We start from the raw sequence: 15113 nt of genomic DNA, 5'->3' as shown, positions 1-15113 counted from the left end.
TTAATTATCTCCTCTAGCCACCTCATCGCAGTTGACAACTGACCTTAAATTATCTTTACAACTGGGTTATCCAAACCAGTATATCCAATTCAAGACCACAGGTTAAAAACTGTTATGTTTCTTTACTCTTTTTAAATTCTTCTGAATTTAGTCCCTTTTTTAGTGACTTGACTTGCTAAGAGACTTGGCCAATTGTCCTGCAGAATATCCTACTTTCTCAGTCTTTCAGTTGTCTTTTTGTGGTTTCATTTATCTTGTTTTCCAAGTCCCTGCATTACCTTTAAACTGGAATTGGTATCAGACATAAACTAAGAGATAGATGTTCCCCAAAATGTCTGGCCTGGACTTTTCCAAAAACCTTTGTCATGGGCAACAAACAAATAGGCTTAAGTTGTCATCTTAGATTAAAGGAAACTAAAGAGATATGCAAACTAAATACAACACGTGATCTTTGGGTGGATCCAGAATGAGAACTGTAGAAAACAGCCAGAAGGATATTACTGGGGAAAGTGGGTAATACAGATACGGACTGTGCAGTGAGACGCGTGAACTCTGCAGGCCCACACACAGGTTTTTAATAGCAGTGAGTACTGTGGTACTACATGATCTATGCCTGGTTGAATCCTGATGGAAGTGTGGATATGGAGGGCCAACTTTAAGTAATACATGGATTTTTGACTTTGCAGAGGTTCAGTGTCCCTGTATATCAACCCGCATGTTGTTCAGTGTTCAACTGTGTATCTGATAAGCTCTCCTTGAACTTTAATGTGCATCTGAAACACCTGGAGATCTTATTAAAATGCAGATCTTGATACAGTAAATATGGAATAGACATAAGAGTGAATTTCTATCAAGCTCCCAAGTGATGCTGATTCTGCTGGTTCTCAGACTTCACTTTTGAGTAGCAAGGTTGTAAAAGATTTTTTTTTTAAGTACTTAAAATCAGGCATCTGCCTTTGATATCTACATCCTCTGATCACCAGTTTACTTAACCCCTCTTCTGTAAACTAGGTGTTTTCTCTAGATGACACACCTCGTTTATAAAGTTACTGTGAGAATTGCATAAAATTTCATGCAGGCACTTTATAAATCATTATTACAGAAGCATTAGTTGTAATTATTATTATAAGATTGTTACTTTCCTTAGTTCTATCCATCTTTACACAGCATCTTTTCCAAGACTGTATTCTTATTAGCTTCCGCTTAATGTTAACCAGGGACTGAACTGTTTTATCCCTTATCTGAGTCACTTTAGTTGTAGAAAGTAGCTGTGTGCTGTCTTCCTACCCAGTACTCAGGATGTTCATGAGATGCTTTGGGATAAATGGTTCTTTGTTTCCTTGCAGTGCTCGATGCAGCTCACCATCGACATTGGCCTGGAGTATTGAAGGTGGTATCAGGATGCCACATATCCTTATTTCAGATTCCGTTACCCGAAGATGGAATGCAGTTTGGAGGATCAATGAGCTTACATGGAAATCATATGACACTAGCTTGTTTTCATGGCCCGAATTTCCGTTCAAAATCCTGGGCCCTTTTTCACTTAGAGGAACCAAATATTGCGTTTTGGACCGAAGCTCAGAAAATATGGGAAGATGGTAAACTGCCATTTTCAGCTTTCACTTTTACCCATCTTCTTATATGATTATATATGACAGAGTAGTTTTCTTTTCCCATATAATTTTTCTGTTTCCTTATGATACTTCTGAAATCCATCTCTATTATTATGTACCTGACATGTTAAGGAGTTTACTGTCAATGATTCAGTATCTATAAAGGCTAGCACATGTTAAAGGGCTTAATTCTGAATTTACCATCTTATTCTGTTTTTTACTTAGGCAATTAAATTTCTGCTGCCATGGCTGGTCATAGTTAAGTCATAGTTACTGTAAATATTTCTTAGAGAAACATGAAGAGAAGACAACACACAGTGGTAGTGTAAGGAAAATTAACTGCCAGTCAGGACTATTTTACGAAGCTTTTATGGACAAAGCTGTACTTCTACCTCTATTTACAGTTTCTTTTAGCTTTAATTTTCTACTCTATGATTTCTTAATGATGAAAGAAATAAGTGGTTGATGTTCTTTCTCTTCTTGGGGATAAATCCAGTTATAACTAAAAGAAAAAGAATTTTATTTTTTTTTCTCACTTAATGTACTCCCTGTTTTTACACCCTTCTCTATGTATGACTTACCTAGCTGAATCTATTGCTCTAGGGCCACAACTCTTCTTCGATCTAAAATACAGTTTGTTACATTAAGAAACTTGTTCCCCCCTCTAGGCTCTAGTGATCACTCTACATATATTGTACAAACACTGGATTTTCATCTGGGCCATAATACCATGGTTACCAAACCGTGTGGTGCTTTGGAAAGTCCTATGGCAACAATAACCAAGATAACCAGGCGTCGCCATGAAAATCCACCCCATGGAGTAGCAAGTGTGAAAGAATGGTTCAATTATGTTACGGCCACAAGGAATGAAGGTTAAAAGTTTGATTCCTTGGAAAGATCTGTTTTGTATTCTCTATTTTTGGTTCTGTTGACTGTGTTTAGAATTTAAGTGGTGGGAGCGTTAAATAATAAAAGTAGAGGGAGCGTTTCCATTTCTTTCAACAAGCTTCATTTTATTCCAATGCCATAAGTAGCAATATTACTACATGATTCAACACCCTAGCAGTGCCACATCTTATAGACTAAAGTTATTTTCAATGTTAACTGAAAACATTCAAAATAAAATTGGTTTACATAAGTGAAATTAAGTTTATTATAATTTGAAAAGATATTTTTATACTAATGTTCACAATTGGAGGTTTAGGAAAGTTATTACACAACTAAATAACAGAATAACACAAAGTTCAGATGGCTGGAGTAAAATGAAACTATTAGTATTCCAGTGAAGTCGTAAGTTTAATAAAGAGTGCTTTTGATGAATTTTTCATTTGATTAGATTCACGGGTCTCGCAGTAATACAGTCATGAGAATTCTTATTCTGTGGTTGTTTTTCTGTTACAGTTTAGAGTACTGCTTTGTATCACTCATTTTATCTGTATTGAAAAGCTGACTAAACTGAGACATGTTAAGACTTGAATGTTTTACTTAAAAATGACTTCCTTTCAGAGTGGAAAAGAAGATGACTTGGGACTCATGGAAAATAGTTGCTATGCACTGGCAAACCTAGGGATCAAAGACTGTTAAAAAATGTTCTGAGAACAAAGGAGGATAAGGAATTAAATTAGAAAATTCTGCATATATTGATTATTCTACCTTTTTAATAAGAGACTTTGGGGGAAGGAGTTCTTTTGGACTGGGATACTGTGGAGGGGCTGTTAGCATACTGAGCTGCTACCTCTGTAACTAGAAAATGCTAATTTTTAGAAGACAACTCTGTTAGCACATATAGCACATATACAACATATAGCAACATAGCACATATGTTGGGGAAACTCAGGACTTATACCTAGTCCCAAGATCAGGATTGTATTTAATCATACCTTATAAGAGAGAATTATTTAACCTATGAAAAACTTTGAGCTCAATAAAGCTCTTAAATTCAGATATGATTTCAATTGAGAATAATATTCAAAGTTTAAGAAACAAAAATCGAAATGTATTGGATTTATCCAAAACCATGTTATAACAGCTTCAGTACTGAGAATAGTGACAGGTGCATTCTTTAGTCTGAGCCACCAAGGAAGTCCATTTGTGTATGGATGTATATATAAATATATGTGTCCATATTTATATCTGGGGGCTTCCCAGGTGGCGCTAATGGTAAAGAATCTGCCTGCCAGTGCAGGAGATGGCCAGAGACTCGGGTACAATCCCTGGGTCAGGAAGATCCCCTGGAGTAGGAAATGGCACCCCATTCCAGTATTCTTGCCTGGAAAATTTCATGGACAGAGGAGCCTGGTGGGCTAAAGTCCATGGGGTCACAAAGAGTAAGACACATACGAGCACCTGAGCACATGACATGTCACTGAGCACAGCACACATATTTGTATCTATATAGGTAGATAACCAGTCTCAAAGCCAAAGCTTTAATATGCCTCTTTTTTTAAAATGTCTTCATTTTCTATCTTTTGAAATGATAAAGTTCTATATATCAGTGTCATGACAGCTATATGCCTATCAATGCCTATTAATTTGATTCTTACTGTTCTTATTATTATGCTTGTAGAGCTAAACCTGCTTCGTAATGTTGATGCTAATAACACTGAGAATAGCACAACAGTGAAGAATTCTAGTTTGCTCAGCGGATTTAGAGGAGGTTCTAGCTACAATCATGAAACAGAGACAATCTTTGCGCTACCAAGAATGCAGCTTGACTTTAAATCCATTCATGTTCAAGAACCACAAGAACCTTCATTACAGGGTATGTGGAAAACAATCTTTAGGTTCTAAAGTTAACTAAGAAAATTCTACAGGATCTTCAAGCTTCCTTTTTTCCCCAGAGATTATTTCTGTTTTATAATGAAACTGATTTTCTGGTTTAAACTGATTTATATTCTTACCACCTATATGACATCTGGCAAAAAATGTACTCCATTTGTGCCTCTTCTTCCTCAAATGGAGCTAACAGGACTTCATTCATTAGGTTTTTATGAGGTATAAATAACATATACTTCTATAATGCTCATAAATTATCATCATCCACCTATAAATCACATACAGAGACTACTGGTTTCTCTATAGTTGCATTTAAGTGGATGCCTTTACATGGACCCATGTAAATCCCTTGTTAATGGGAAGAGGGACTTATATCAATAATCTTTTAATATAGAACTCTGCCATTGCAGATGCCAGCCTGAAGCCAAAGGTGGAATGCAGTGTGGTGACAGAGTTCACTGACCACATCTGTGTGACGATGGATGCTGAGCTCATCATGTTTCTTCATGATTTAGTATCAGCTTATCTTAAAGAAAAAGAAAAAGGTGGGTAATACAGTTGGTTTTTTTCACTACCATTTATATGAATTTGACCCAGACTTGCCCATGAGTGTCCATGGGTCTCTCACGGAAGTGTGGATCCATGGTGGCCTGCTGCAGGGTTGGAGGCACTGAGTATAGCAGCACATGCATGGGACTTTTTGAAGGAGGACAACATTATCTTTATTGGCCCATCAAAACCAGACCCAGTTTCCCCCTCAGTCAGTCTCTCCCATCAGGAAGCTTCCAAAAGCCTCTTATTTTTCCATCAGAGGGCAGACAGAGTGAAGACCACAATCACAGAAAACTTGACCAATCTGATCAGTGAAACTATGAGCCATGCCATGTAGGGCCACACAAGACGGATGGGTCATGGTAGAGAGTTCTGACAAAACGTGGTCCACTGGAGAAGGGAATGGTAAACCACTTCAGTATTCTTGCCTTGATAACTCCATGAACAGTATGAAAAGGCAAAAAGGTATGACACTGAAAGATGAACTCCCCAGGTCAGTAGGTGCCCAATATGCTACTGGAGATCACTAGAGAAACAACTCCAGAAAGAATGAAGAGATAGAGCCAAAGCAACAACAACACCACCCAGTTGTGGATGTGACTGGTGATAGAAGTAAAGCCCGATGCTGTACAAAGCAAGATTGCAAAGAAACCTGGAATATTAGGTCCATGAAAGAAAAATGAAGTGAAGTTGCTCAGTCATGTTCAACTCTGTGACCCCATGGACTGTAGTCTACCAGGCTTCTCAGTCCATGGGATTTTTCCAAGCAAGACTACTGTAGTGGGTTGCCATTTAGGTCCATGAATCAAGGCAAATAGGAAGTGGTCAAACAGGAGACGGCAAGAGTGAACATTGACATTTTAGGAATCAGCAAACTAAAATGAACTGGAATGGGTGAATTTAACTCAGATGACCATTATATCTACTACTGTGGGCAAGAATCCCTTAGAAGAAATGGAGTATCCATTACAGTCAACAAAAGAGTCTGCAATGCAGTACTTGGATGCAATCTCAAAAACGACAGAACGATCTCTGTTCATTTCCAAGGCAAACCATTCAATATCATGGTAATCCAAGCCTATGCCCCAACAAGTAACACTGAAGAAGCTAAAATCGAACGGTTCTATGAAGATCTACAAGACCTTCTAGAACTAACACCTAAGAAAGATGTCCTTATTATAGGGGACTGGAATGCAAAAGTAGGAAGTCAAGAAATTCCTGGAGTAATGGGCAAATTTGGCCTTGGAGTACAGAGTGAAGTAGGGCAAAGGCTAATAGATTTTTGCCAAGAGAATGCACTGGTCATAGCAAACATCCTCTTCTAAGAACACAAAAGAAGACTCTACACGTGGACATCACCAAAATGTCAGTACCGAAATCAAACTGATTATATTCTTTGCAGGCAGATTGAAAAGCTCTATACCGTCAGCAAAATCAAGACTGGGAGCTGACTGTGGCTCAGATCATGAACTCCTTATTGCCAGATTAGACTTAAACTGAAGAAAGTAGGGAAAACCACTAAACCATTCAGGTATGATCTAAATCAAATCCCTTACGATGATACAGTGGAAGTGACAAATAGATTCAAAGGACTAGATCTGATAGAGTGCCTGAAGAACTATGGATGGAGGTTTGTGACATTGTAGAGGAGGCAGAGTTCAACACCATCCCCAAGAAAAGGTAATGCAAAAAAGGCAAAATGGTTGTCTGACGAGGCCTTACAAATAGCTGTCAAAAGAAGAGAAGCTAAAGGCAAAGGAAAAAAGGAAAGATATACCCATTTGAATGCAGGGTTCCAAAGAATAGCAAGGAAAGATAAGAAAGCCTTCCTCAGCCATCAATGCAAAGAAATAGAGGAAAACAACAGAATAGAAAAGACTAGAGATCTCTTCAAGAAAATTGGAGATACCAAGGGAACATTCCATGCAAATATGGGCATAATAAAGGACAGAAATGGTACAGACCTATATGAAGAAGAGGTGGCAAGAATACACAGGTGAACTATACAAAAAAAGATCTTCATGACCCAGATAACCACAATCGTGTGATTAGAGCGAGACCTAGAGCCAGACATGCTGGAATGCGAAGTCAAGTGGGCCTTAGGAAGCATCACTATGAACAAATCTAGTGGATGTGATGGAATTTCAGTTGAGCTGTTTCAAATCCTAAAAGATGATGCTGTAAAAGTGCTTCACTCAATATGCCAGCAAATTTGGAAAACTCAGCAATGGCCACAGGACTGGAAAAGGTCAATTTTCATTCCAATCCCAAAGAAAGGCAATACCAAAGAATACTCAAACTACTGCACAATTGCACTCATCTCACACGCTAGCAGAGTAATGCTCAAAATTCTCCAAGCCAGACTTCAGTAGTATGTGAACCATGAAATTCCAGATGTTCAAGCTGGATTTAGAAAACGCAGCAGAACCAGAGATCAAATTACAAACATCCATTGGATCATCTAAAAAGTGAGAGAGTTTCAGAAAAACATCTACTTCTGCTTTATTGACTATGCCAAACCCTTTGACTGTGCGGAGCACAACAAACTGTGGAAAATTCTTCAGGAGATGGGAATACCAGACCACCTGACCTGCTTCCTGAGAAATCTGTATGCAGGTCAAGAGGCAACAGTTAGAACTGGACATGGAACAACAGACTGGTTCAAAATTGAGACAGGAGTACATCAAGGCTGTATTGTCACCCTGCCTATTTACCTTATATGCAGAGTACATCATGAGAAATGCTGGACTGGATGAAGCACAAGCTGGAATCAGGATTGCCAAGAGAAATATCAGTAACTTCAGATATGCAGATGACACCACCCTTATGACAGAAAGTGAAGAACTAAAGATCCTCTTGATGAAAGTGAAACAGGAGAGTGAAAAAGTTGGCTTAAAACTCAACATTCAGAAAACCAAGAGCATGGCATCCAGTCCCATCACTTCATAGCAAATAGATGGGGAAACAGTGACAGACTTTATTTTGGGGGGCTCCAAAATCACTGTAGATGGTGACTGCAGCCATGAAATTAAAAGACACTTGCTCCTTGGAAGAAAAGTTATGACCAACCTAGACAGCATATTAAAAAGCAAAGACATTACTTTGTCAACAATGGTCCATCTAGATAAAGCTATGGTTTTTCAAGTGGTCATGTATGGATGTGAGAGTTGGACTATAAAGAAAGCTGAGCGCTGAAGAATTAATGCTTTTGAACTGTGGTGTTGGAGAAGACTCTTGAGAGTCCCTTGGACTGCAAGGAGATCCAAGCAGTCCATCCTAAAGGAAATCAGTCCTGAATATTCATTGGAAGGACTGATGGTGAAGCTGAAACTCCAATAGTTTGGCCACCTGATGCAAAGAACTGACTCCTTGGAAAAGATCCTGATGCTGAGAAAGGTCCAAAGATGTGAGAAGGGGACAACAGAGGATGAGATGAGTTTGAGTAAATTCCGGGAGTTGGTGATGGCCAGGAAAGCCTGGATTGCTGCAGTGTATGGGGTCACAAAGAGTCGGCCACAACTGAGCGACTAAACTGAAAGTGAAGTCGCTCAGTCGTGTCTGACTCTTTGCGACTCCATGGATTGTAGCCTACCAAGCTCCTCCCTCCATGGGATTCACCAGGCAAGAGTACTGGAGTGGGTTGCCATTTTCCTGCTCCAGGGGATCTTCCCGACCCTGGGATCAAACCCGGGTCTCCCGCATTCCAGGCAGACACTTTATAAATTTTTATAGTCCAGTGATAAAATGAGTGGAATGTGTCTCCTTCCTCTATGAGTTACAAATAGAAATAAAATGTATTAGTAAGACTGTTTGATAGGCTTTCTAAGTATCTGCTAGGTACAGGGCATTTTTTCCTAACTATACCTCAAACTGAATGGTGTTTTATACTTTACAAAATTTTTCCATATATGCCATGTATATTATCATATCTGGTAAGATATTCTCACAAAGTTGGAAAAGAAAACCCCTTTGAGGAAATATTGCTAGTCAAAATGAAATGATTAGAGGACCAACTACACTACATAATAAAGTTAGCAAGTTATATACATAGTTGGGAAAAGTGAATTAAAGAAGATAAATCTGTTTGGAATGCACAGAACATTATTTTTAGAGATAAATTCAGTTCAGTTTAGTTGCTCAGTCGTGTCCGACTCTTTGCAACCTCATGAACCGTAGCACACCAGGCGTCACTGTCCATCACCAACTCCCAGAGTCCACCCAAATCCATGTCCATTGAGTCAGTGATGCCATCCAGCCATCTTAGCCTCTGTCATTCCCTTCTCCTCCTGCCCTCAATCTTTCCCAGCATCAGGGTCTTTTCCAATGAGTCAGCTCTTCGCATGAGGTGGCCAGAGTATTGGAGTTTCAGCTTCAGCATCAGTCCTTCCAATGAACACCCAGGACTGATCTCCTTTAGGATGGACTGGTTGGATCTCCTTACTTAGCTGGTGTCTTGTTTTTATCAGTAAAATAACATTGGTTTCCTTGCTGGAAACTTAAATGTTTGCCCACTAAGAAACATATGGTCACCCTAATATCCATATGCAATTGGCTGAATATATTACAATGTGTCCATACAATGAAATAAAATACTCTGTAGCTGTTTAAAAGAATGAGATAGTTTGAAATGTCATGAAATGGAATGCTCTCCAAATATATTGTCTTTATTCACTCAAAAATATTTAATGTACAACTTTATATGAATATACAATGCTAAAACATGTGCTTTTAAAAAATGCTTGGAGTAGGTCACTGTAATATTGCTTCATTTTTTTTCAAGAAGATAGAAATATAAGATATTTCAAAATAGCCTCACGATAAAATGTTTGAGTGAAGAAAATACAGATTATCAAAGACCATGTGGAAAGAGTGCAGAAGTAGCATACTTAAATTGAATTGCTCTTCCATTACTATTTAATCTAGATGTAACAAAAATTCATGGAGAATGACATCAATAATATGGCTAAGAGAAATTTATGAGATATTTCAGGTAAAATGATTGCAAGTATATAATAGAAAATATTGTATATAATATACATAGGTATACATATTCTTGCCTGGAGAATTCCATGGACAGAGGAGCCTGGCAGGCTACAGTCCATGGGGTTGCAAAGAGCCAGACACCACTGAGTGACTAAGCACAACATCCCTAGATCCCGTCTTCTAATAGAGCAACAGCATATACCGGACACTGTTTATTCTCCTGTTTTTCTCTCTGCCTTAATATTTAAACATCATGCGGAGAAACAGATTCTAAAGTTCTGTGAAGTTCAATAATATTTTAGTACCTAAATATGAATGCCTGCCAGATTTCTTTTCCTCAGAAATTATGTAGAACCTTTGTCATTTTATGAAATACTGTGTTTGTCTTCCATAAACTGTATTTCTTTTCAAAAGTGTATTTTTATAGAAATTGTTCTAAGAACTTATTTCAGTAAGAAAGAGGAAACATTTGATTATCGAAATTACAATAACAAAATTATTACCTATGGGGATTTTAAAAATTAAAGCAAGTTGTTTTGACCAAAATAAATATAAACATGCCTGAGAAAATTCTTAATAACATGATTAGAGCAGAATCAACATATTTCCAGAACATCAAGATTAATTATACTGCTGTATCCACCACAATAAACAAAAGCAGAGCAACAGAACAGCAATAACTGAAGACATCTGTATTAGGATGTGGTATGATAGCAGAGCTTCATTCCTAGATTAATTCCCAATCAATATATTATCACACTGCTGCTGCTGCTGCTAAGTCGCTTCAGTCATGTCCGATTCTGTGCGACCCCATAGACGGAAGCCCACCAGGCTCCTCCATCCCTGGGATTCTCCAGGCAAGAACACTGGAATGGGTTGCCATTTCCTTCTCCAATGCATGAAAGTGAAAAGTGAAAGTGAAGTCGCTCAGTCTTGTCCGACTCTTAGCGACCCCATGGACTGCAGCCTACCAGGCTCCTCTGCCCATGGGATTTTCCAGGCAAGAGTACTGGAGTGGGTTGCCATTGCCTTCTCCATCACACTGCTAGTTAACAGTTATCACCAGAGGTACATAATACATATCATATTTCATAATATTTTATGCCCAATTTGTGTCTTTAAAATCTGTGCCCTATAGACATCATACTGTATTTTTTTTTCTTTTTTTTTTTTAATTTTTATTTTTACTTTATTTTACTTGACAATACTGTATTGGTTTTGCCATACATTGACATGAACCCACCACGGGTGTACATGCGTTCCCAAACATGAACCCCCCTCCCACCTCCCTCCCCATAACATCTCTCTGGGTCATCACCATGCACCAGCCCCAAGCATGCTGTATCCTGCGTCGGACATAGACTGGCGATTCAATTCTTACATGATAGTATACATGTTTCAATGCCATTCTCCCAAATCATCCCACCCTCTCCCTCTCCCTCTGAGTCCAAAAGTCCATTATACACATCTGTGTCTTTTTTGCTGTCTTGCATACAGGGTCGTCATTGTCATCTTTCTAAATTCCATATATATGTGTTAGGATACTGTATTGGTGTTTTTCTTTCTGGCTTACTTCATTCTGTATAATCGGCTCCAGTTTCATAAAATGAACACTCAGAAATCCCTTGCATTCCTATACACTAATAATGAGAAAGTAGAAAAAGAAATTAAGGAAACAATTCCATTCATACTGTATTAAAGATCATATGTAGGCTACCTTTGTCTCCAATTTTATTTTAAATATATCTTTTATGACATCTTCATTTTTCATAAAGCATTTATCTGAGTACTCAACTATGAAGAGTGAAAAATAACCGCTTACCTAAAAAACTCCTAAGTTAGTACCACTGTTCAAATATATATATATAGCCATTAACATTAAAAAACCATTGAATTATACACTTGAAATGAGTGAATTTTACCTCAATAGAGCTATTTAAAATAACTTTGATACTGTCTTTCTCCAAGAAATACCAAAAATTGGCACTTATCTATGGCTTATTTTAAAATACTACTTTTTAAGAAATGTAATTAAATGAGGCTTTGTCCAGTTCATAAATAAAAATAGAGCCAATTACTTTGTTCATATAGTGATTTAAAATAAATTTGTAATACGTATTTGCAATATTAACATGTCATTTTCATTATAGCCATTTTTCCACCTCGGATTTTATCTACTCGACCAGGACAGAAAAGTCCAGTTATCATTCATGATGAAAATTCCTCTGAAAAAGACAGAGAAGACAGCATCACTTACACTACTGTGGACTGGAGAGATTTTATGTGCAAAACGTGGCATCTAGAACCCACTCTTAGGTAAGTAATGGGTGTATATTTTTACCTATTTCCTATGAGATTATTATGAGAAAAAGGTTATAAATAATTCAGTAGGTTAAATGTGGTTTACCAACAAATATTTTCATGTTAATCACTTATAGCCTCTACAGCTGCTGACTTTTTGCTTTTCTGATGTGGTGTGATAGTATAGCTTCATTCCTAGAATAATTCCCAATCAATATATTATCACACTGCTAATTAACAGTTACAACCAGAGCTACATAATACATATCATATTTCATGTTAGTTATCTGTATTTAATAGAATTTGTGGTAACCAAATAAAAGCACTTTGGTATTAGTAACATATCCTTATGAGAAATATTAACAGTGCAATATTGATACTGCAGTACTCAGTATTACTCAGTGTTACTGAGTAAGATACTCAGGAGTAATATTAAGATACTTCAAGGGTCCTAGTGCAAAAAAACTAGTATATATAAATATCAAATATAGTGAAATTGACTATCTTTTAATTTAAAATGAGAATAAAAATAGTTAAATTTGCCATAAACATTTATTTTTCTTCTTTAGAAAACTATCAGGAGACTAAGTTATATGATATAGTAGTGGAAAATGTGGTTAAAAAGCTCTGCTCTAAGCTCATTTATATAGCATAGTGGCTGAGTGACCTGGGCCAAAGGATCTAACTGTCTCAGCTGCCTCATGTGGAGATTTTGGAAAATGGTATTACCTACCTTATACAGTTACAATGGTTACATGAGTTAACTAATGCAAAATGCTTATAACTGTTACAGTTTTAGCAGACTAATGATTAATACCCTCTTCTTCCCTACCTGAGTTCAGGATCAATTGAAATAGTAAGAGGCAGCTAGAAATCAAAATGACACCTTTAACACTGATAAAGCTGATAACAGAGAATGTTGTTTAGTGTCAGGCAACAATGTCTATTACAAAGTCCAGGTTTGGACTTACTTACAGGGTCTCAATGATAGAGCTCAGGGGGATTGGAGGTTGGGGGCAAAGGGATGCTAGAGTTGTGCAGTCAGCAGACCTGCTTTCTCACCTAGTTATAGGCAGCCATAAACAGTCTTGAGCTAACTATTTGAGTACCTGTTCTTGAAAAATCTCTGGCATGAAAGAACAGTTTAAGACAAATGGCTCCGAAAGAGTAGGTGGTAAGGAGGGTACTTAATTACCCTACTCATTTCCTCTGTTAACTTTCCAAGTAGATAAACCATCAGTAAGGGGGCAGAGAAAGACGAGGAGTATTCCATTAATGCTGTTCTTCTATATGGAAGGAAATATGGTTCTTATTCAAAAGATGTTTAGCACATAGCAAACAGTAAATGTTAGTCTTTTTTTCCCCCAGCTTTATTGAAGTATAATTGAGAAAATAGATACTTTAAGGGTATAACATCATAATTGGATATACATGTACATCATGAAAGGATTTCCCCCACCCCCATCAAGTTAATCAACATCTTTGAGTGAAACAGGTATCCTTTAAAGGTTTTAAGAAGACCAGTAACTTGAGGCCTGAAATAAATTAATCACAATGAAATACACTAAACTTCATTGCTGCATAGGCTCACACATTTTTTGAGTGCTGTTATAGTGAATCTAGGAATTATAGGTTAGATAATCAGTTGTATCTACTGAAAATATTTTTCTTGAGCATACTGTGGAGGCTTAGTGATGTTCCTGAACCTACCTTCAGGATTTCGTTAATAATAATAATTTATAATTATTTTAGATTAATTTCTTGGACTGGAAGAAAAATTGATCCAGTAGGTGTTGATTATATTCTTCAAAAATTGGGCTTTCATCATGCCAGGACTACTATTCCTAAATGGCTTCAAAGAGGAGTCATGGATCCACTGGACAAGGTTCTGTCAGTTCTTATTAAAAAACTCGGTACTGCACTACAGGATGAAAAGGAAAAGAAAGGAAAAGACAAAGAAGAACACTAAAAAAGTAACTTAATCTGTGAACAAACTTTGATTCTGTCCGTTAAGCTTTATTACACTGGAGTGTTGGGGGTGGGTGGGTTTGTATAATAAAATTATTTTAAATATAACTTAAAAAATTTTAATTTTGTGGCCATTATATTGTTTGTAACTTAACCTGTTTATTCTAGTTCCACTATTCTGTACACAGTGAAGTATTGCATGATAATGTAAATTTTGTGAAAAACTAGATTAAAATATACAAATCTGTTCAGTGAAGTTTATAATTATATTATGTGCAATATGATTCCTGCATCTTTAAAATATTTTCAGAATAACTGTGAATTTCCTTTGTTATTGGCCATAACTTTAGAAAAAATCTTGTTGATACTGTGAGGGGTATTTTTTTGGACATTAATTGCTTTTTCTTTTTTATTTTAAATGTAGACTTGTATAAATACTTATTGTATATAGTATGAGTAACTGTGATATGAATAAATACCACTAAAGTATTGTTTGTAACTCTTGTAATAAAGTCACAATAATTGATTTCAGTCTATAGTTGTTTGAGATTTTTCTTCCTTTTATAGTTTATTTTTACAATTAATAGATGCCCCTGCTGTGTCAGTTACTATGTCAGTTCCTGTGTCAGTTAATTATTTCATATAAATAATTAATACTTATAAAAATTAGCTCTGGGAGAGGCATAGCAGAGGCTTCAGAAATACTAGGTATTGTTCTGTTAAGCTACTGGTGAGAAAACACCTCAAGAAAGCCTCTGGTGCAGACTTTTGTGCTTATTTTCTCTGACAGATTAAAAACAGCTCAAGACTCAAGACACTTAGCCACGGGTATGTGTGTGCAGGTATGTATGTAGATACATATGTATGGTGTAAGTGTTGGTGGGAGAATTAAGAAGTGCTATGTATGGTCACCCAGCAATT

General features: G+C 36.9%; 1 protein-coding gene across 9 annotated transcripts in view; it reads left to right on the top strand.

The window, feature by feature from the left end:
- BLTP1 (bridge-like lipid transfer protein family member 1) overlaps nt 1-14723 on the top strand; it is a 202584-nt gene extending 187861 nt beyond the window's left edge. For all 9 annotated transcript variants that reach the window (XM_069557468.1, XM_069557472.1, XM_069557473.1 and 6 more), the window contains 6 exons: nt 1347-1598; nt 2282-2485; nt 4180-4374; nt 4799-4933; nt 12074-12239; nt 13977-14723. In XM_069557468.1, the coding sequence (XP_069413569.1) occupies nt 1347-1598; nt 2282-2485; nt 4180-4374; nt 4799-4933; nt 12074-12239; nt 13977-14193 (1169 nt within the window). In that variant the 3' untranslated portion in view covers nt 14194-14723. The remainder of the gene's footprint in view (nt 1-1346; nt 1599-2281; nt 2486-4179; nt 4375-4798; nt 4934-12073; nt 12240-13976) is intronic.
- Nucleotides 14724-15113: the final 390 nt, after the last annotated feature.

The sequence above is a fragment of the Ovis canadensis genome, chromosome 17, assembly GCF_042477335.2.
Source record: "Ovis canadensis isolate MfBH-ARS-UI-01 breed Bighorn chromosome 17, ARS-UI_OviCan_v2, whole genome shotgun sequence".
In the NCBI taxonomy this organism is placed as follows: domain Eukaryota; kingdom Metazoa; phylum Chordata; class Mammalia; order Artiodactyla; family Bovidae; genus Ovis; species Ovis canadensis.
Note: the sequence above shows the minus strand (reverse complement) of the source record. Positions and strands in the feature narration are given on the sequence as shown.